General features: G+C 40.2%; 1 protein-coding gene across 2 annotated transcripts; it reads right to left on the bottom strand.

Annotated features, from left to right (window-relative positions):
* Positions 1–404: 404 nt before the first annotated feature.
* Positions 405–20,290, bottom strand: GDAP2 (ganglioside induced differentiation associated protein 2). Of its 2 annotated transcripts, none has more exons than XM_015874222.1 (14): positions 20,186–20,290; positions 18,836–19,083; positions 17,390–17,529; positions 14,061–14,214; positions 12,090–12,178; positions 10,742–10,818; positions 9,576–9,735; positions 8,002–8,155; positions 7,020–7,096; positions 6,116–6,192; positions 5,077–5,216; positions 4,545–4,599; positions 2,008–2,151; positions 405–1,155 (listed from the first exon to the last, which is right to left on the bottom strand). In XM_015874222.1, exons 2-14 carry the CDS (start codon positions 19,009–19,011, stop codon positions 1,108–1,110), a joined length of 1,491 nt encoding a protein of 496 aa, XP_015729708.1. In that variant the 5' UTR covers positions 19,012–19,083; positions 20,186–20,290; the 3' UTR covers positions 405–1,107. The 2 variants fall into 2 exon arrangements, with proteins under 2 accessions (XP_015729708.1, XP_015729716.1); XM_015874230.1 differs by having other exon boundaries at positions 8,002–8,152.
* Positions 20,291–20,293: the final 3 nt, after the last annotated feature.

Raw genomic sequence — 20,293 nt, 5'->3', positions numbered from 1 at the left:
CTTATCCCAACAAGATAAAGTGCTAACCACCTTATTAGATCTCATGATGACATTTCATACTTAGAACTTTTGTGACATTCTTCCTACTATGGATTCCATTATCCCTGATGATATCATTTAAGGGAGTCTTCTCCCTCCTCTTCTTTCAGTGTTCTGTTGGCAGCTAAAAGACTTTTAACATCCAATACCGTAAATACTATTGCTGCACTCTCATATACCATGCCTGTCAAAATCAGCAGATGTCATACACTATGATGTGTAAAACAGTATATCAAGAAGTAAAAAGGACACTGACATCTTTAAGAAACCATTTGGCCTCTCCACCACTTGGAAAAGATGGTATTCTTTTATCATAGAAACACATCTGGTATTTCAAAGCAGGCACAAAGAACTCTAGAAGAGTATAAAGGAAGTGTAAATGCTTTTCAATTTTATTCTTGCTGGGAGGGTAGTGGCATCCTGACATGTCACATAATTCACTGAAGATGGACTGGGTCTGTATCAGGCTCCTAGCTCAGTCAGCATTTATGGTACTAAGTGCTGCAGTAATCTCTGCTTGGCTCCAGCGTTCTGTTCAGCCTGCAAACACGGTATTCCCAATTTCAGGTACTTCTGCTGCATCAAAACCAAAGTAATCGGCACTAACTAAAAAGGAAAATAACCAGATGTGAAAGCATAGAAACCATGTGATGAGCAACATGTCAGGCTGGTACTGCACAATATTTGTACAAACCAGTCAAAAACAGGCATTACAAACGGATGTGGAAAATTATAATAGTTACAAACAAAATGATGTATCTCCCTGAAAAGAGAAAGTACGTTCAGGAATAAATGCAATGGCTTCAAAAAAGAAGAAAATAAAATACTGATCCCCCAAAAAAACCCCAACTTTTCCATTCGATAAATATATTTGAAATAGTTGTACAGTTCACAGTGGCATAAAGTGTTCTGATTGCTTGAGTGCTTGAAAATATCTCATCAAGTAAAAAAATACCAGAGCTGGGGGAGGAAAACCCTCTCTCTGAATTCTGTGGGCAAATGCACAGGTTTTGGCAGACATCAGGTCATTGGATCCATGGGAAACCAACAGCATTGCAGGACTGCAGATCACAAGTCAGGGGATGGAGGATAGGAGGAATAGTAAGGCCCATTTTCCTGAAATGAGAACAGAATAAATAGTTGGACAAAAAACTTCTCTAATACATCTCAGTGTAATTGGTGCTAATACAGAGACAAAAATAGACAGGTACTCCTGACTGCTTCTTCCATGAGTACAGTGACCACAACTCACCCAGGACAGGATTGTGTTGTTGGTCAGGCACAAATAGGCCTTGGTTTTGCCTTTGTTTTAAACAAACAACAACAACAATAACCAGGTCAAAAATTCAGCCACAACTATGATGCAGGGAAGCCACAAATGCCAGGAGAACAAGTTACTCAGTTCAAGACAAAGCTGCCTACGCAGCTCTGGCTCTTGCTTTGTAGTTAGAACACAACCTCTTTGGACTGACTTGGGCAGTGCAAGGCATATTCATTCCACCATTTGGGTAGAGACTTGGGATGGGGAAGGAAGGAGGAAGAGCCAGTGCAGTGGTTCCCTACTAGATTTACACTCTTCCTTGTTGCTTCCCTACTCATCCCTTCCATGTACTTGATACATGGTAAAGGAAAAAGACTTTTTTTTTCTTAAACATAGAAGGTGCGAAGTATATAGTACATGTATGACAAGTTATATCTTGTAGACAGGCTCTTAGCATGTTAAGCTACAGTTGTTGGTTGAAGAAATGCACAAACAAGGCTGAAACTATTGGGAGTAAAGTCTGATTCTTGGTCAAGCCCACCCCTTGGATTATGTACAAAATACAGAATGTGACTCTCTCTCTTTCCTTTCCTCATTCTTAAGATGTGGAAATCAAGCCTTTAAAAGCTTTTGCTGAACAGAATGAGAGGTGCACAATAAGTACACTTGGGAGTATAAACAGATACTTGCTACATGAAATCACTTACCCTGGCATCATACTCAAGAACAAAAGGAGGGAGATCAATCTGTTCTGGAGGTATGGCTGTGAATAACTGCTGAAGGCTTTCCACATAGTGGATCTTGTCCTTTAGCCCTGAGACAGTAAAGGTAGTGAAAAACCATGTTGAGACCTGAAGATAAACCCCAAACAAAGACTAATTAAGATGGTGCTGTTTCAAAGCTTTACCATTCAACATAATATTCAAAAACAGGCTTGAGTTAAAACTGAGGCACTGATATAATTGCAGTAACACAACAAGGTCAGACAGCACACACCACTGTTTCCTAGCAAGCTTCAGAGCTTTAAAGCTAATGCTGTCCAACTCCATGCTAGCTCCTCCCTAGCTGCCAATTTAAGTTCCCTATTTTCTACTGTAGAAAAACCACAGGGTTGAAGTATAAACTCTTCTTTTTCCTCCCAGAAAACAGTATAATGCAGATAAAATATACCACCTGTCTCTCACAGTTGGGTCATAACCTAAAGAGAAACTTATTATAATAGGAAAGTTTTACTATATGAGGAAGGATCTCATGTGGAAAAAGCTGCAAGGAGTCTGCAACAACCTTTCTATATGCTTCTGATCTCCAGAAAGGGCTATTTCAAAAAAAAAGGACAAAAAACGCTCGTGATGAAAATGAAGATGAGGATTATAAGTATTAATTTGTGTGTTTCAGTTTTAAAACATTCTAAAAATCACAGCCAAGTTGCTAAACTTATGTAAGCAATTTCTCTGGGCGAGGTTGTTCAAATATCCACCTACTAACGCTTCACTCATAACACACCAGATTCTTAAAGGCTTTGTTTGGATTAAAGGAGAGGGGAGAGAATTCACAAAAGAAATATGCCCTAAGGAGCCCTTTATTTGCATGTAGGCAGCTAAAGCAATAACTGGCAGAAGTACATTTATGTACAAGAGTTAAGCGCGTGGTATTTCAAGGGTATCTTAACACAGATTGCTACTCAGCAACAATAGTGATGTTCTAATAATTAAAAACCATTTCATATCTAGAAACCAAATAAGATTATTTGGCACCACAAGTACATTCAGAACAATGCTTGTTTTCTAGGGATATGTGAATTTCCAAGAGTTGCTTATCTCTTTTAGTACAGAAATAAACACTGCAACTGTAAAAGATGGGAGCTGCTTATTGTGCCAGCATTTAATACAGCTTTTTAGCAGCCATCAATCTCCAACAAGACTTTCTGCTGCATATCCTACATCGTATTTCATAAGCAGCCAGCTTGTATTTCTTCAGCAGCCAGCAGCAATCCTTGCCTTTCAGTTAAAGAAAAGGCTTGGCAGGATGACACTGACATACCCTCTTTTATCTCCAGCTGTGCTGATAGAATTGGGTACAAACCAATTAATTTCCAGCAAGTTAGAGAGTTCTGTCTCTCATCCTCCCTGCTTTCTGCCAACTATCTGCTTGTCCTGTAGATCTGCTGAGTTCCACTGCTATTCTCAAAGGGACAAAAAAATTGGCAATGGACTGGTGAACACAGCTTCCCACCCTCCAACACAAAACATTTCCCAATCAAATAGAATTGTATAGGAAGACAGGAGAGGGATAAAGTACTGCTGAGAATCTGGAACACTAGCATTTCCTAGCTTCAGCTTTTCCACTCAGTCTTGTGACCTTAGTAATGTTGTTTGTCTGCTCCTTCATTTTCTGAAGCATCGGAAGCTCTAATTCTGTCACTCAGAATTCAGATGCATACAGGGGGAAAACAAATAACAATCCTGACAGAAAATGGAAAATACACTGCTGGGAGGCTGCAATTTCATCTGTATAAAACCAAGAAGCTCCAAGTTTCACAATGTACCAGGTGTACATGCAAGAAAAGAAGAGAATCTTCAGAAATTCAGCAGTCTTCAATTACTGCTGAACATGTAGAAACATTTTTGAAAGTCATATAGTTTTATCACATTTTAATCTATGTCAGCCAAAAAAAAAAAGAAGTGGAACAAATACATTTGATGTGAACGTGGAAGATCGTATTTCCAATCTTTTAATAGGACAAAACTTTTTAGGAAGGGCTGCTGCCTGACACTTAGTTCACCTGAAGTAGTCAAGTAGATGCAAAGTACAGAAGAAAGAGAGCGCCATCTCCTGTTGCCTTACACAGGTCATAGCAAAGGATAGTATTTACAGTTTGACCAGGTTTTCATCTCCTAAAGGACTAACAGGATTTTTCAGTACTCCATATGACAAAAGCATTATTCCCACTTCCCTTGGCTACTCCACACTCAATAATCCTAACTAATCTCAATGCTGCTTGACACATTTCTCTATTAAGGATACACACAGCAAAACAGGAACAAGACAACTGCACTGCATTGGAGGCTGGAAAACTACAGCTAGATCAAAGGTAAAGATGAATTTCAAATTCTATTCATGGAGCCAGAAGACACTGTCTAATTTCGAAAGCCTCTATAGAACTTATACTCCTTACACTACAGCTTTACATGCTACTCTCTGCCAATATCCAAAATGCTTTTTTCTTTTCTACTGTATACCTCACCTTTGAACGAAATGTTGGGTGGACAAAATATAACGCCTTCAAATTCCTCTTGTACCTGGTTTAAAGAAAGAAAAAAAACTCTTTAAAAGTGACACTAGTATCAAAACATAGACCATTTTGTATAAGTGCCCATGGAATCATTTTAAGAAGCCAGATCTTGTATAAACAAAGGCACGTACTAATCCCAAATGCATCCTTTATGTGGACCGCGAAAGTTATAGACAACTTATGACTACCCAAGCCTCTTCCCTCACAACTAGAAACATCTAACAACGTCAGGCTCCAGTAGCTGTGCCTCTGGAGAGACAATAAACCCCATGTTTATTTCTGAAACAGCTACAGATAAGAGATGGCTGAGGACGGCACTTCTTAATTTCAAATACAGTTCTGAGCTGAAAAGATTAAATATTCCTTTTTCTTGCCTTTGTTACTTAGATCTTTGCCCCAGCACAACAACTAAATGGGAAAACAGATAAAAGGAATGGCAAACATTCACACAGCGCAAAGGGGTTATTCTCATATTGACACTCACTTGGCATCAACAACATCATAGAGTTTCTTCAAGAAATTAGAATCTAGTTGATTGTAATCATTTGTGAGAGTATGGAAATACACTAGGACATATTCCTTAACTGCAATATGATCCATGACGTGGATGAAATACAGAAGAGCCTGAGATGAGAAGAAAAAAAAAAAGAAAAGGAATTTATTCCTTCACAAATAATTCCCTCACAGTTGCATTATACTCTGATATGCTTCTTTCAATTCATTCACAGCTCAGAAATTATGAATCTGAGTGGCATTCTGTTTGAGCTACAAAAGCAAGGTGAATATTCCGAGTCTTTAAACTTGACTGCAGTCATTTGGATGTCTTTTCTGGTCTACCTGACTCACAGATGGAGATAAATTCCTGCTGTTTTCATAAAAATCTATTTTGACTTGTTACATTTAACTTTCTATGTTTTCCAGTTCCAGAAGCAGAACGAGTCGCTTTTAGAAGAAAAACGAGTCCATGTGAGGCATGTTTCTCTGAACACAGTCAAGTTTGTCCTCCAGAAAAGCCATCCCAAAACACAAAAAGTTATACAGGGGAATAAGTTTTGGTCTATTTAGGTAAATATTTTTTAGTTATCCTCTTTTTAGAGGCAAGCACTGATCTACACTCTCTCTGGTGACCAGCGATAGAACCCTAGGGAATCACATGAACCTGCAGCAGTGAGGTTCAAGCTGGGTATCAGGAAAAGCTTCTTCACCAAAGGAGTGGTCAAACATAGGAACAGGCTCCCCAGGGAAGTAAGGTAGTCATGGCACTGAGCTTTCCGAAGTTCAAGAAGCCTCTGGATGATGATCTCAGATACGAGGTCTGATTTTTGGGCAGTCCTGTGTGGAGCCAGGAGTTGGACCTGATGATCCTCCTGGGTCCCTTCCAACTTGGGACATTCTATGATTCATTTAAGCTGTCTACAGATAACACTTCTAGTATTAACTCCAAGTTACTCTTATAATCTGACTCTCAAATCCTGAACATTCACATTCAACCTACACAACTTTAGTCTTACTAAAAGTCTTACTTTTTCCATGTCTATCAATGTTACGGGGATATTTCTTCCAACAACTACCATCACTGTGCGACCGCAGTTATCCACACCTACAAGAAAAAAAATAACACAATGAAACATCTCCCAGTCACATCAGGTTCCTAAGTTGGTCCTTTTTTAAACCAGGAAAACACAATTTTTGCAGCACATCTGGTTTATATCTCAGAAATCAGAGGAAGGACGCTAGAGTTATTTCTTACTATGCCAGTATCTATGCTGGTCTAGAAAAGGCAGCTGCATCATATCCTAGAAACTTAAGTTTCTAGATAACTAAGGAATATAATTTTACATCAATTGTGCACACCACGTTTATCTAAATCAAAAAAATAACAGCCCAAAACATGCCTTGTCTATGCCAAAATAATTAAAAATTAAAGAGGAAGGTATCACACAACATTCTTTTTTCTTTTTGCAACAAAAGATGTTATTCAGACCAGACAATGAATTACTTCACACAGAGCATCTCCTACATTGGCTTAATCTAATGGAACTAATTACCTAGCAAGAAAGCTCTTGAGCATCAGAAAGCATAACTGCAACTCTCTATAACTGTTGCTAAACTACCCACAGAATATTCTTTTTTGTTGTTGTTTGAACTCCCATTCCCACTGAATCCATTCTTCCTTTCAGAGTGTTACTGGTTACATTCTGCAGATAAACTGAGAACACACAAGTATCCTCATTCAGCCTGTTAAAGAGAAGCTTTTTGGGAGTTTACCACACAGTGTTCTAAAGTCAATCAAGAGAGAATACCTGCTTTACTGCAGAGGTTCTGGCCTCGTTTGATGGTGCATTTTGTAGTCAAACAGAAAGTGTTACATTTTTGTATTGTATTTTTATTCTAAGACAATATACATCAGGTCATCCCTGAACTTACCTGTCTGGTACAAGGCTTTAAGGGAAGCAATATCAGAGAGGTCTTCAGCTCTTGCTTGACACAGCCAACGATTGTAACTAGAAAAACAAAGACATCTGGTCAGATCTAGTTCCACTTTGGCATTAAAAGCCCGAAGTAGTATACAGAGGGAAGGATAAAACAAACTCAGTGAGCAATATCTCTCTAACATGAAATTCTGGCCAATGGAGCTTCTTTCAAATTGCTAAAGAAGTGTTGGGGAGGAAAAAATAAATGCTCACTGACTCATCTAATGAGTTTTACTGGGTCACTGAATATACAACTGCTGATGCTCCATACACAACTGCTGATGACTTCGATTTGAGCTGAAAACATTTCAGTTTTTCCACTGAAACACCTCAGCACCAGTACTTCAAAAATCAGAAGCATTCTTAAAAAGAAGTCTAGAAGTTGAACCTAAGAACCCAGCAACCAGAGTCATATATCAGTATTGCTTTAGTTTTTGAATGGTGAACAATTTGACCAGGCATGGCAAACATCATTCCTCAAGAGCCTCTAGTACTGGCTTGGCTTCTTAGAAAGTGGTCAGGTGCATGAAGGTTAATGGCAGAAGAGAAAGAAAATAAAAAAAAACAAGAAGAGAAATAAATGGATACTACAGCTTTTTCATCTTTCTACTTTGAGACAATGAGGAAAAACTACTGCTAGCTGCCTACAGTCTCAGAAGCAAGCAGGCAATACTAAAGGCAGTGACCCCATCACACAGAATGGTGACAAAACAGTGACATCGTGTGGCAAAAGGACAACCCAGCTGTTCCACTGCACTGGGCATGCCAGTGGATTCAATGGCTTCCCTTTTGCTACCCATTCCCTTCAGGACAAAGAAGCTGCCACCATGACTGAAGATGAAATCAGTCTTAACAGGTAATGAAATTAACACAAAGGTTGGTTCTCTGAACAACTAGCTAACCCAAAACATTCACACAGACAAGGAAATTCTCACTTCCTCTGGTGTTGTTTTTGCAGTGCTGCCTCTGATAGCTGTCCCTGAAGGATGAGGCGTCTCTGTTTATCAACGTCTCCCTCCATACGGGCAAAAGCATGGGAACCAATGAAAGACAAATCTGCCTCCAGCCCCTCTTCATCTGAAGCATCTGCTGTAGAAACAAAGGTAGCATAAAATGTTCAAGCAGTGTATGAAACAGCAGTGCTGCTTCCAAATTGCTGTATCTCAGTGAGCCAACCCATTCATCATGATACACAAAGAACACAATGTACCATGACTATACCGCATACTTGAGAACTACAGACTTAACCTTAAGATGTTGTTTTGTCTGTAAAATAACTTTACAGGTCCTAGTTATCCCCTTGTAACAAAGGGGATGACAATTAACTCTCTCGGAAGGACTCCAAAAATAAGGTCCAGAGAGAGTGATTTAGGGTTTACAATCATCTTAACTGTTAAAAAATGAAAAGCAAGCATGCAGAGGGACATGTGCTGCAGTTTTATTCAGTTTAGAAGCTGTACTGCAGAAAAGGCTCACTTCTTCCTTTTGTATCGACACTGCTGTAACAGAGGCTGTAGATAAGTTGATAACCTGAATTTGGTTATCTGCTACCTGGCTGTGAGATGAAGTACAACAGCACAGGCTCACTTGCTGCTAACAGTAAGAGAATGTTTTACTGAACTTGACATATTGAAGGAAAACTATTGAGGCTTCTTGTACTGCCTCTCTGGGCAGTTTGGATAAGAATAGATTTTCATAGCTCTAACATGACATGCTACGCTAACCGTGGGAAAAGGCCTCAAGATTCCACTACACACATCTGCCCACATACACAGCAAACCAAACATTATGTAAGTTGTTAGCCAGTGGTTGAATGTCTCACAGCAATCAGTCAAAGGAGCAAACATCACAAGCCAGAGGTTTAGGTAGAGAGGGGAAAAGAAAACAAATAAGAAACTGCAGCCTGAACAGGAGGAGTAGCTACATTACATATTGTACCACAAACAGAAAAATTAAGTTACTGGTATCCTTATTTAATGGGGAAGGAAGAATGTATAGCTATACCCATTCGTATTATTTTGACTTTCATCTCTCAACATCCCAATCTTGAAACTTAGGCAACCTCTTTACAACTTGATTTCATTCACTGAGCTTTTGACAGTCATTTCTCAAGACACCTGGAATTACTCAGTTCCTCTACCTTTTAGCAAGTTCCTGCTAATTTTCATTAAGCACCTACTATTTTGATGTACCTGTAGTGATAACATCAAGATGCAGACATTTCAAGACGTAGCGTGTGATAATCTATTAACAATGCTTATTTCAGTCAAGGACTGGTACAATTCTAAAGGGGAAATAACAGTCTTAACCAACTTGGGAGAGTTGCATAAGTAGTGAACACCCTATCTCTCCCCCCCCAAAAATAAGACAAAACAGCAGATTTACCACATCCTCCAGTCACTTTCCAAAGCAAAGGAGAAAGCAGAAGTTCCTGCTTGCTATACACTTTTCTCTTTTCCCCTGACTTTCACATAGAGACCTTATTCCAAAATTCATTTTAAAACCTCACCATCTGGAATGCCCGGCTTTTCAGTAATCCTGATCTGTCGCTCTGGTACTACAGGCTCCCCTTCAGCATTACCGATATCTGCAGGGAGGTAAGGCAAGGATTGTATCTCTTCTTCCAAAGATCTTGGAAAATACAGAGGCATCAGCTTCTGGTAAGTGGCCTACAAATAAGAAAAACCTCATGAAGATCCACTATGCATCCTTGCTCTTCAGACATACAACACCTGCCCTTGTAGCAGGGATCTTCTCTGAGGTCTGGAGGCAAAGCACCGCTTCCCTGGATGGCTTAATTTGGATGCTACTTGGCAACAGAAGCAGATAGCCTTCATCAAAATTAATTTCTCTTTTTTTCTTTTCTTTTCTTTTCTTTTCTTTTTTTTTTCTTTTTTTTTTTTTTTTTTTTTTTTTTGCCACACTGGCAAGTGACCCTGAGAAGATCCTGCTTTAAATTAATGAACTTGGGTAGAAAGTAGATAATTCAGTTTTTTAATCAGTTTACATGGATGACAGCTTAGGCAAAGAATGCTTAGATTAAAATGGGTCTCTACACCCCCCATTAAGGTGTTTACTCTGCATGAGGAAAATAAATATCTTATGAACAATGCTGGCATTCTCCACAGGAACAACCACTAGAAAGTGTGATATATATAGTGAAATCAATATTCAAAGTGTTAGCACCTGTCTGAAAACAAATCAAGAAACATCAACGCTGTTACTTCGACAAGCCAGCAAGCAACGTTTAAGGTGTTTGTATGTGATTTGTGGGTGAGTTATACTAGAAATCAGGGCAATCTTTTAAAAGCACGAGACAAAAATACTGCATAAGGAGCAAGCCTTGCACAAGAAATCTGTGTTCTAGCTGCTGGCACACATTCAGCACAAGTGTATAGTATAAACTCTAACACTGACTCCTGTTTATAGCTCAGGAACAGACAAACCAGAAATGGAAAGACTGTGAATGTGGTGACTTCTAGAAATATATGCAGTACTGGATAAGATGCTATGCTGGTAGGAGACAGAAGGATGCTGCGCAACCAAAAGTCTAAGCAAGACAGGATGGTTTGTAGGGGGAGTCCTGATCCAGCTTTATAGTGTGGGAGTTAATACTGCTGCAGAGAAGATCACACATGCCAATGAATTCTGATGAAATGAACCTTATGAAAATACCTCTTCAAGCTCAGAGACTGCAAACACGACCTTCTCCAGAGTCTCCCCGTGAATCTCCAGGAACCTTCTAACTGTACCTGCAAGGAATAAGAACAAATGTAGTTAGAAGTACAGGAGAAGAAATTTACACGTGTGACCACACACGAGGGAATCAGTGGAGTGCAGAGTAGAAAGTCATCTACCCTCTTCAACAAAGTAGCTCAGTGGCAGCACACAAACGTGGAATAAGCGATGCTTTAACAAGAAATGGGTTGTTGGGCATATGGCAAGTTCCAGCCTTATTCTCTCCTGCTTCTCCCTTTAGAGATGGATATGAAAATTTAAGAGTCTCTGTGGTTTTAGCTTACTAATTACACCTGACTTTATTGAACAAGAACCAAGCACCCTGCAAAAACCAAGCCAAATCCTTCCTTTACTGAGTTCTATGCAAGTTGCCAAAACCAGATATCCCTGGAAGAAGTTATTGTTCCCTCAGTTACCACAGAAACAGCTTGACAGCAAGCCATACAGAAGCCGGTACAAAGCAGAGTCAGACACACAAAAACCTCAAGGGTCAGCTATACTAAAGCAGCATACAAAAGTTATAAATGGAACTCAAACAGAAGGAGCAGGCCAAAAGAAATCAAAAAGCCAGAAGAGATGTAAGAACTAAGCAAATACATGATGTTCTTCTCAAAGAATGGAAAAATGCATAAAGTCATTTCAGCCAAGGACTTCTTGTTTGTTTGTTTCTAGTAACCTCCATTTCCCAATTTCATATTGAAATACTTGAAACCAAACTTGAAATTTTTTTATCTACTTTTTTTTTTTTTTTTTGTATTAAGTTCCATACAACAAATAATGTAATTATAAAAATACCCCAAACATTTCTCATTTCTCCTTGTTTCTTTCTCATCCTGGTTCATACTAGCATTATTTTAGAGTTCCTAGTTCTCAGTTTGAGAGACAGCAAACAGCTGATTCCTATTCACCACTTTCATTCCACTTGTAAGCTTACAGCAAACTATCACACACCCTTCAATATCAGTGTATTGCAGACTGAAGACGACTAGCCTACTTGGCTACTCTTTGCCTACTCTTGTTGACCTCCTCTGAACTTCTAGGTGGTTTATTCTTGAACACACAACCTTAGAACTGTATAAACTACACATTTCTAGCATACAGTTGTTTTGTTCTGCCTTGCTTAGCTTGTTCCTTTGAACACTGTTAAGCTGATGTTTTCAGGAAAACACTACAGTCTCAAGAGTGCCCTAAAAAAAGAAGCTTCCATATATCAACATCAGTCTGCAGAGATGAGCAATCTGTTGAATACTACCTGTGAATTTATGTCACTTTCCAACAGACTTACGCAGTGCTATGTGGGTTGCATCCTCCAAGGGGTAGCATCTTTTCAATGAGTTAATGACACAAAATCCTACGGAGCACATTGCCTGTTCCCTGAAATCCAGAAAGACAAATGAATGAATAGAAGCATCTACAGTCAGATGAGAACAAAGTTTTACCAGCCTAGTAGATAACACCAGTATTTATCTCCTGCTTCTTTGTAGTAGTAACAAGCCTTTAGGTTTGCTCAGAAGAATTTTTACCTGGAAGGATACACACCTACCATCATTAAGCAGAAATTGAGAGCACCATTAATGACTCCACACCATTTTCCCTTATGAGTGTTCTCAGAGTTTCTTGTTCTACCTCAGCTACACCATTTCTGCATTTTCTCATATCCTGAATGAGTTTGTCCCTCAGCCTCCCTGTAATCTTTTCCAAAACTTTCCTTCCTGCACAGGATTGACAGCGAGGGAAAGAGAGGGAAAAAACCAACAAAACCAGTGCTCTTCACTGCAAATACTCTATTCCCCAACCTGACCTTTATTTCATTATTTTTGGGGGGGGTCATTAGTCTGGATTCAGATGGAAATGGCTTTCTTGGTCATAAGTTATGATTAGATGAACACCGGCATGGAGAGGCATATACTTTAAGAAAAGCAAGAGCAGGAAAGTACGTTATTAGAAAAGGAAAGCAAATGTACTGCCAAGTCAGAGGGGTTTGAGCATGTTCAAAGAAGGGCAACAAAGCTGGTGAGGGGTCTGGAGCACAGGCCTTATGAGGAGCAGCTGAGAGAGCTGGAATTGTTCATTCTCGAGAAGTGGAGGCTCAGGGGAGACTTCATTGCTCTCTATAACTACCTGAAGAGAGGCTTTTGTGAGCTGGGTGTCAGCATCTTCTCTTGTGTAACTGGTGATAGGACTAGAGGGAATGGTTTTAAGCTGAGCCAGGGGAGGTTCGGGCTGGACATTAGGAAACACTGCTTCTCTGAAAGATGGTCAGGCAGTGGAATGGGCCGCCCAGGGAGGTGGTGGAGGCACTGACCCTGGTGGTGCTCAAGGAATGTTTAGACGTTGTGTTGAAGGACATGGTATAGTGAGAACAATTGGTGATGGGTGGGTGGTTGGACTGGATGATGTTGTAGGTCTTTTCCAACCTTGATGAGTCTGTGAACAAGCTCAGAGATGGTAGACAGTAATTCCATAAATGTCAAAAGTCACTCTACAGAATAGGAGGATTTAAAGGCACTCAGATCAGTAAGCAAAATTATGAACGTTTCTTCACTGTTTATAAGATGTTTAAATCCAGATCTGCCTTTGCTCATTAATTCAAAGGCAAAGACAAGCAAACAAAACCCAATAATCCATTTATATTAGAACCCTTAGCTGTAATCTGGATTACAAAACAGTTACTACTGCGCTGTAACACACAGTTCAGACTTGGAAGAACTGATCTTTCCAACCCTACATAAATATGAGGTATATTTTCTGTACTTTCTGCCATTGCACTTGTTCAATGTTTTTTTGTTGTTGTTTTAAATGATGGCTACCATTATAACAGCCTTCATGGGAGGTGAACAGAACACAGAAATTAGAAACCGTAATGATGAAGAACTGTCAGGCAAGAGGAAGCAGAAAACACCACAGATGGAAGAGAGGAAGAACTACAAACTCATCGGCAGCAAATATTGATTTAGAAATAACCCTGACACAGAACTGCAGCTACAGTATGAAAGCAGACAGACCGTTGTTGCAACAGTCAGATCTGCCTGCAGGTATGTTCATGTGGCTGCACAAAGACGAGCTGCTGCTGCCTTACCAAAATCTTTTAAACCAACATGGAGCCCAACACAATTATTGCTCCTCCTCAGAATGGAGGAACACTGCACAGCTCCAGCTACACAGCTTCAAGACTTGGACCAGCTCAGATCTCTGTGCAGATCAAAGCATCAAGGAGAAAAAGGTGTGCCAAGGATGGCTGCTGCTGTATGCTTACTTTGCAAGTTGCAGGACATTCCGGTAACAGCTGTACAGAGAACTCTCTGCTGCTGTACGATAACGACTCTTGTATTTGGGTCCAACTGTGTGAATGATGAAGCGTGCAGCCAAATTAAATCCTTTGGTGAGTTTAGCTTCTCCTGTCCTGCATCCTGGGAAAAAAACAACAAAAAAAATGCCACAAAGATTTGCACTAATATCACAAAAAGAAGGTCAAAAGTATTCAAGCTCTTGACTACCTCCAGAATCAGACAAGTTTTGCCTTTGTATATAAAGAAAACAGTAATTTTGCTTTCAAATATTAAGGATAGTGCTCTCTTTCTCTCTCAAAGCAACTGCTTAAAACTACCCAGTCACAGTGAATAGGTAAGAGCTGTTCTAATTCCTCCCAGTTTTCAAAACTATACACATAAAGACAAACTAGAAATTGCTGGAAGCGCAGTCTTGAGTGCTTACTATGCTACATACAGAACACTGATATACAAATATCCTTCTGAATTTAACTATCTGGATTTCAGAGACTGCTTTAAGGAGCCCTGCAGTCTCTTTATCCAAAGAGAAACTCAATAGCTGCAGACAAACCTTTCTGAAAACAGAAAGAGACTGAGAACACATTTCACTCATTTCACTCCCAGAACAAGTTTACATTCGTTGTTTTGCTAATTTCTCAGTGTCCACAAGGCACAAGTATTATTCTCAAGGATATGACACCTTTCTTGACAGACCAGATGTCTAGCTTGAAGGCAAACAAGTTCAAACCACACACTTAATTGTTCCATTTCCTGCACCTCTAGTTACATAGTCTAGGACCATGTACTGCAAGCTAGCATACCTTTACATCACTTTGTTTTACATTGCTCTTTGACTAGTCTCTGTACTCCTATTTAACTCCTTCCCAGCCCTCAAGGAGGAGTGTTTACCACCTTTCTTTTGCTTATACTGCTGTACTGAGCCACTTAAGCTTTCAGACCCAAACAAAAATAAGTCTTTCACTGAATTAGTTTTTAACCTGATCTTATAGACTGCTATTCCCCATGAAAAGGAATGAAATGTAAACTAGTGGGAGTTGTGGTTTTTCATCCTGAAGAAAAGAATGTTCCAGGGAAACCTTACAGAAGCATTTCAGTACCTTAGGAGGCCTGCAAGAAAGCTGGAGAGAGAGACTCTATCAAGGAGTGTAGCAATAGGATAAAGGATTAATTAGCTTTAAACTAAAAAAGGGAAGAAGTCACACAAACCTAAAGGAGCAACCCAAGATCTGTAATAAAAATCCCTTAAAGTATTTTCTCTCTTAGAAAAGAATGAAGCAAGTCTGAGGCATAGCTCTGAACTCAGTACAGAAGCTAACACATTCAGACAACTAGATGCAGAATCAGTAATTTCTAACTGTGCTTACATCACACTTAGTAATTCCTGTTTTAACACATTGAAAGAGGTGAGCCAGTAGAGTGACCTGCACAAGGTCAAGGTCTGTGGCAAAACTGGGAACCTATCTGAAATCTTTTTGTTTACCTGCTGATATTTCAAACACTACAGCAGCCTCTTGTACTTTGGAATGTTGGGAGTCCTCCATATAAAGCATGCAGTGGAGAAAAAGTCTCACTGGGTTTGGAAGATTAGTAGTACTATTTGCTAATACAGAAGGTCTTAATTAGATTGCAACAGGCATGTGTGGATAGGCAAGCATATATCAATAGCAGTTTGTATGCGAGCCTGAGCCCTTGGCTGTATTATTTCTTTGTTAATTAAAACTACACTATTCCCAGGAATGCAGAAATTAGCTGAGCCTTAAAGAAAGCACAGTTCTTCAAATGCCAGCATATCACATGCTTTAAAAATCATGACTTTCCTTGGACTGTATAAAATACACACACATATATATATATATATATATAGAGAGAGAGAGAGAGAGAGAGAGAGAGAGAGGGAGAGTGTATTAGGAATAACTGAGCTGAAAAAAAAAATCACCACTACACTCATTCTATAGCTTTAGACTAAAGCCCAAACATTTTCACTTCTCATCAAGAACAATCTCCTATGCAAAAAAAATAAGGAACAGAGAAAAGAGCACAAAAAGGAATTTAAGTTGATGAATGATTAAATGGTTTCTTATCTAAGGCCCCTTCTGTTTCTGCTGCTACTGTTAAACTCATGTTAACGAGCCCAAAGAAGTCAAAGCTTTAACACGGCTCCTCTTTCTTCTCCCACACAACATGCCAGTCAGTATATTGTCAGATAAGAACTGATTTCTGAAAGGATCCCATCTCAAGACTTAAGGAAAACTATCAGAGAAATAAATCTATAGAACACATTAAAGAGTGAAGACACTGTTGTTACAGGGGTGGAGGATCAGGATGGCAAAAGGAATTTAAAGAACTAAGCCCAATTTTTATGGAAAACTTCCTACAGAGGTGAAAGATCTTGAATTTTAAGGACTGATTGAAATCTTGTCCTATCTCACAATGAACTGAAAGAAGCACAAGTGTATGTTAAATGAGTGAATATATATATATAGCAGGATCCTAACTAACATCTGCTGTCCTTTAACAGCTGAACAAAGCTGAATGAGCAGAATAGGATATCTATTCTATTGCAGCTTAAGCCACTTGTGTTAGAAATACTATGCCTCTTCTATCCATTTTGTTACTACATGATAAAGAGCTGCTCTCCAAGAGAGTAATCAGTACTACTCAGGAATCAGTCTATTCTCAAAATTCAGCTCAGTACCATTGTTATGAGTAATCTTAACTGCAAGCTGTATCAGACTCTGGTATGACCCTGGATAACTATAAACTCCTGGTTCCTCACACAAAACAAAAACAAAACCCAAACACTTAATTTTCATCTAACAGGCATTGAGAGTAAATCACTTCCTGAAAGACAGGCTGAGAAAGGATACATGGTCTGTTTAGGAACACACCTAACTCCTGCAATGGCAAACTTAAATTTCTTCCACTCACCAAGTGGATGCACACTGAGCAGGGCAAGAGCAAAACGTGAAGCTACATAAGCCAGGTCCCTACAGCAAAAGCTCAGACAAGCACACTGTTCTAAGTAGCTTCAAATAACAGTGGGAATTCTTCTAACACAAAATACGCGCTCAGCAACTTGCACACCTGCCAAAGGCTTTTCAATGATCTGTAATTTGAATGACAAAAGTGGAGGAAGTATAGGAGTCTATCCTCCTCTCCTTATTTTGCCTTCAGAACAGGCACTGGGGAAAAAAAGAGAAACCGCATCTTGATTTTAGTTCATTCCCAAATAGCGATACTTCAAACTAAGCAAGGACATCAGATTTCAGAAGGAAGGCCACCTTCTGCTACTTACCCTTGAGCTTCTGAAGTTCATCCTTAAGGTCAGGCCCGGCATGCATGAGAATACTTTCAGATACTGGGTTCTTATCGGTGAGAGATTCATTACTGGTATTCACTATGGCTGTGCAGTTCAGTAACGCTACGTCTCCTTTCCTGAGGAAACAGTTTATTGCAGGTTAAAGTCAGATTAAGCAGCATATTCTCAAATGAGCATTCCCCTGCTTGTCTGTGTTATGCTAAAGCATTATGGGAGCTGAGATACTGTAGCGTATGTAGAGTGTAGCATACCCTGATGTGCTCACAGTGCAGAATCATTCTTTGTCACTGATAGAGACTGATTGCACAAAGCCCTTCATTTCCTTGAAAATTCATAACTCTAATAGTAACTCAGGGATATATGCATAAAACACAGTGTTGCAGTTGTGTATAGGGTGGTTTATTTAGCAGAACACAAAAGGCAGCGTGGAATGTAACGCGTTCCAAAATGGGACGTATTCCCTCATATCTTAGAGACAAGATGACAGTCCACATGGCATTTTATTTCCTAAGTGTTAACAAATATTTCAGTGTGTTTTTTTCTTGGTCTGCAGGAACATTATCCAGGGCACCTCACTGCTGCTCTTCCTCAGACCACTGAAGACCTCAAGTGACACTGCAGCCAGTCAAATCTTCACTGCTTTTGTTCCAAAATTACGAACTCACAATTCGATCATGTTCACTCTGCTGAACAAGAGTCAGACAGGCAGAAGATAAACAACGCAGAGATCCATGCAAGAAGACAGAACAGCAGAACTCTGACCTGCTTTTTGTCACAGAAATAGTCAGTACAGATTTTGGAATCAAAGAGCATAGGAAGGGAAACAACAATTCAGAAGAGACTCAGATCACAGTTCAAATTGCACAAGCTTATTTTACCCAAAGCCAAGTTGTAGTAGATGTTTAACTTTCTATTTTTCTTCTTTCTTTGATTGGTTTGGGAAATCCACAAACAGCCTTATTTTCTGCATGCGTGAACTAGATAAGAGGTTCGGGCTGACCCCTGAATCTGCACCCTGAGAAAGTCCTCCTCTCTTCATACTGTTTAACAGAGTTACTCATCTAGAGAAAAGGTTTGAGTATCTGATCACAGGAAAGAAAAACCGATGGAGTAAATTCTCTTCAGCACATCAAGGTGAATGGATTTTGGTAGGGAAACATGGAGATGGAAAGATAGAGAACGGAGAGAGGAAGGAAAACAAAAAACAGGCCAAGCGAGCCACATAAAAGAACCACATAAAAGAAAGACATACTGATAGAGCCAGCAAAGGAAGGAAAAAAAACCAAGCAGACAGCAAGTACATACATACATTTTAAATAAGTTTAAAAAAAGGAGGGCTTGAAGGCTTTTTTCTGTAGCAGCGGTTGTAGGAAGCAGTAAATGGAGAAGTGATGACAGACACCAGAGCCATATGGAACTTACCATAAGATGATTTTTGCATTGAGGTCTTCCCTGTATGGAAAAGGTGACCTAACATCGACTTGATCTTTTCCAACAGGATTTTGGTGAGAATCCACCTGGGTAGCCTCACAGACACTACTCCAGTCTGGCAGACCGTCAATATCCACAAACTGGGAAGGAGCACCCAAGGGATCCATGGAACAGATGGAACAACTTCTTTTCTCCTGTTAACTTGTCACACTCCACTTCTCAATGGAGTCTTGCAGGTGCTTAAGGGAAGGAAATCAAACTGGGTTGGTGAACTGTTAACAAAAAGCGATTCCCGTGGAGCCAGACCTTTCACAAGACTGCAATGCAACGACAGCTAACAGAAATACGGAATTATCCCCAACACAACTTCTCTTCCTTCCTCGTTTTGTCATCCCTATGACAAAGGACAAGGCAAACACTTTCTTTAGTAATGCACGACCAAAAAAACCAACCCACTTCCTTCGTTAACCTGGTCCTGAAAACATGGAAAGCAAATTCCCAAGCCTAGAAAACACTACTTTGGACTATGTGGCAAGCAGAAGGGAAGTAGCATCTGGAATGAGCCAAAGTACAGCCCATTGGCAGGGAAGTTGCCTCCATCATTGGAGACATTCAAGGTCAGGCTGGATGTGGCTCTGGGCAGCCTGGTCTGATGGTTGGCAACCCTGCACATAGCAGTGGGGTTGAAACGAGATGACCATTGTTTCTATGATCTATGATACCTCTAAGAAGAAAAAAGAGAAACAAACCTAGCACCATGCCCTTAAAAAAACCCCTATCAAAGACTAACAACAGGAGAGGTGTCCACCCTAGTGCTACAACCCAGCTGTATAAATGTACCTTGCATTCAATGAGTTCTGTAGCACTGCTTAGTTCTTATTACCATGGAATTAGGTACAAAAACCCAAACAGGAGAACGACAGAGAAGATATAAATCTGAATGCTGACCATTGAGCTTCCAATACTGCAACAGACTGACCTCCGCTATCTGACCTCTGTTACATGAAGACCTGAGCCCTGCCCATCTACCAGCAGGTAACAACACCGGGCTGCCTCGCTGCTGCCGAACCTCACTAGTGAATCAAAGCTGCCCCAACACACTGCTTATCCACCATTTTCCATCCATAACAGCTTCGGCAAAGCAGCACCCGCATAACAGCGCTTTCGAAACAGGAATAAAGGAATACATAAGGAAAAAAAAAACAACAACAAAAGAAGCAATAATAAAACCCCATGGAAGCAGACCCCACCGCCAACCCAAACTCAGGCTGTAAGCAACAAAGGCAAGGCAACCACACCACCCCCGGCAGCAGCCACCCACCCACCCACCGACCCACTCACCCTCGGGCCCCGCCGCTCCCGCCCGGCCTGAGCCTGCCGTCCGGCCCCGCTCCCCCGACATCACCCAGACAAGCAGAGCGGCCTCCCCACGCTTCCTCTTCCGTCCCC

Source organism: Coturnix japonica, chromosome 1 (genome assembly GCF_001577835.2).
Source record: "Coturnix japonica isolate 7356 chromosome 1, Coturnix japonica 2.1, whole genome shotgun sequence".
NCBI lineage: Eukaryota > Metazoa > Chordata > Aves > Galliformes > Phasianidae > Coturnix > Coturnix japonica.
The sequence above is the reverse complement of the archived record's forward strand: the minus strand, read 5'-3'. Positions and strand labels throughout refer to the sequence as shown.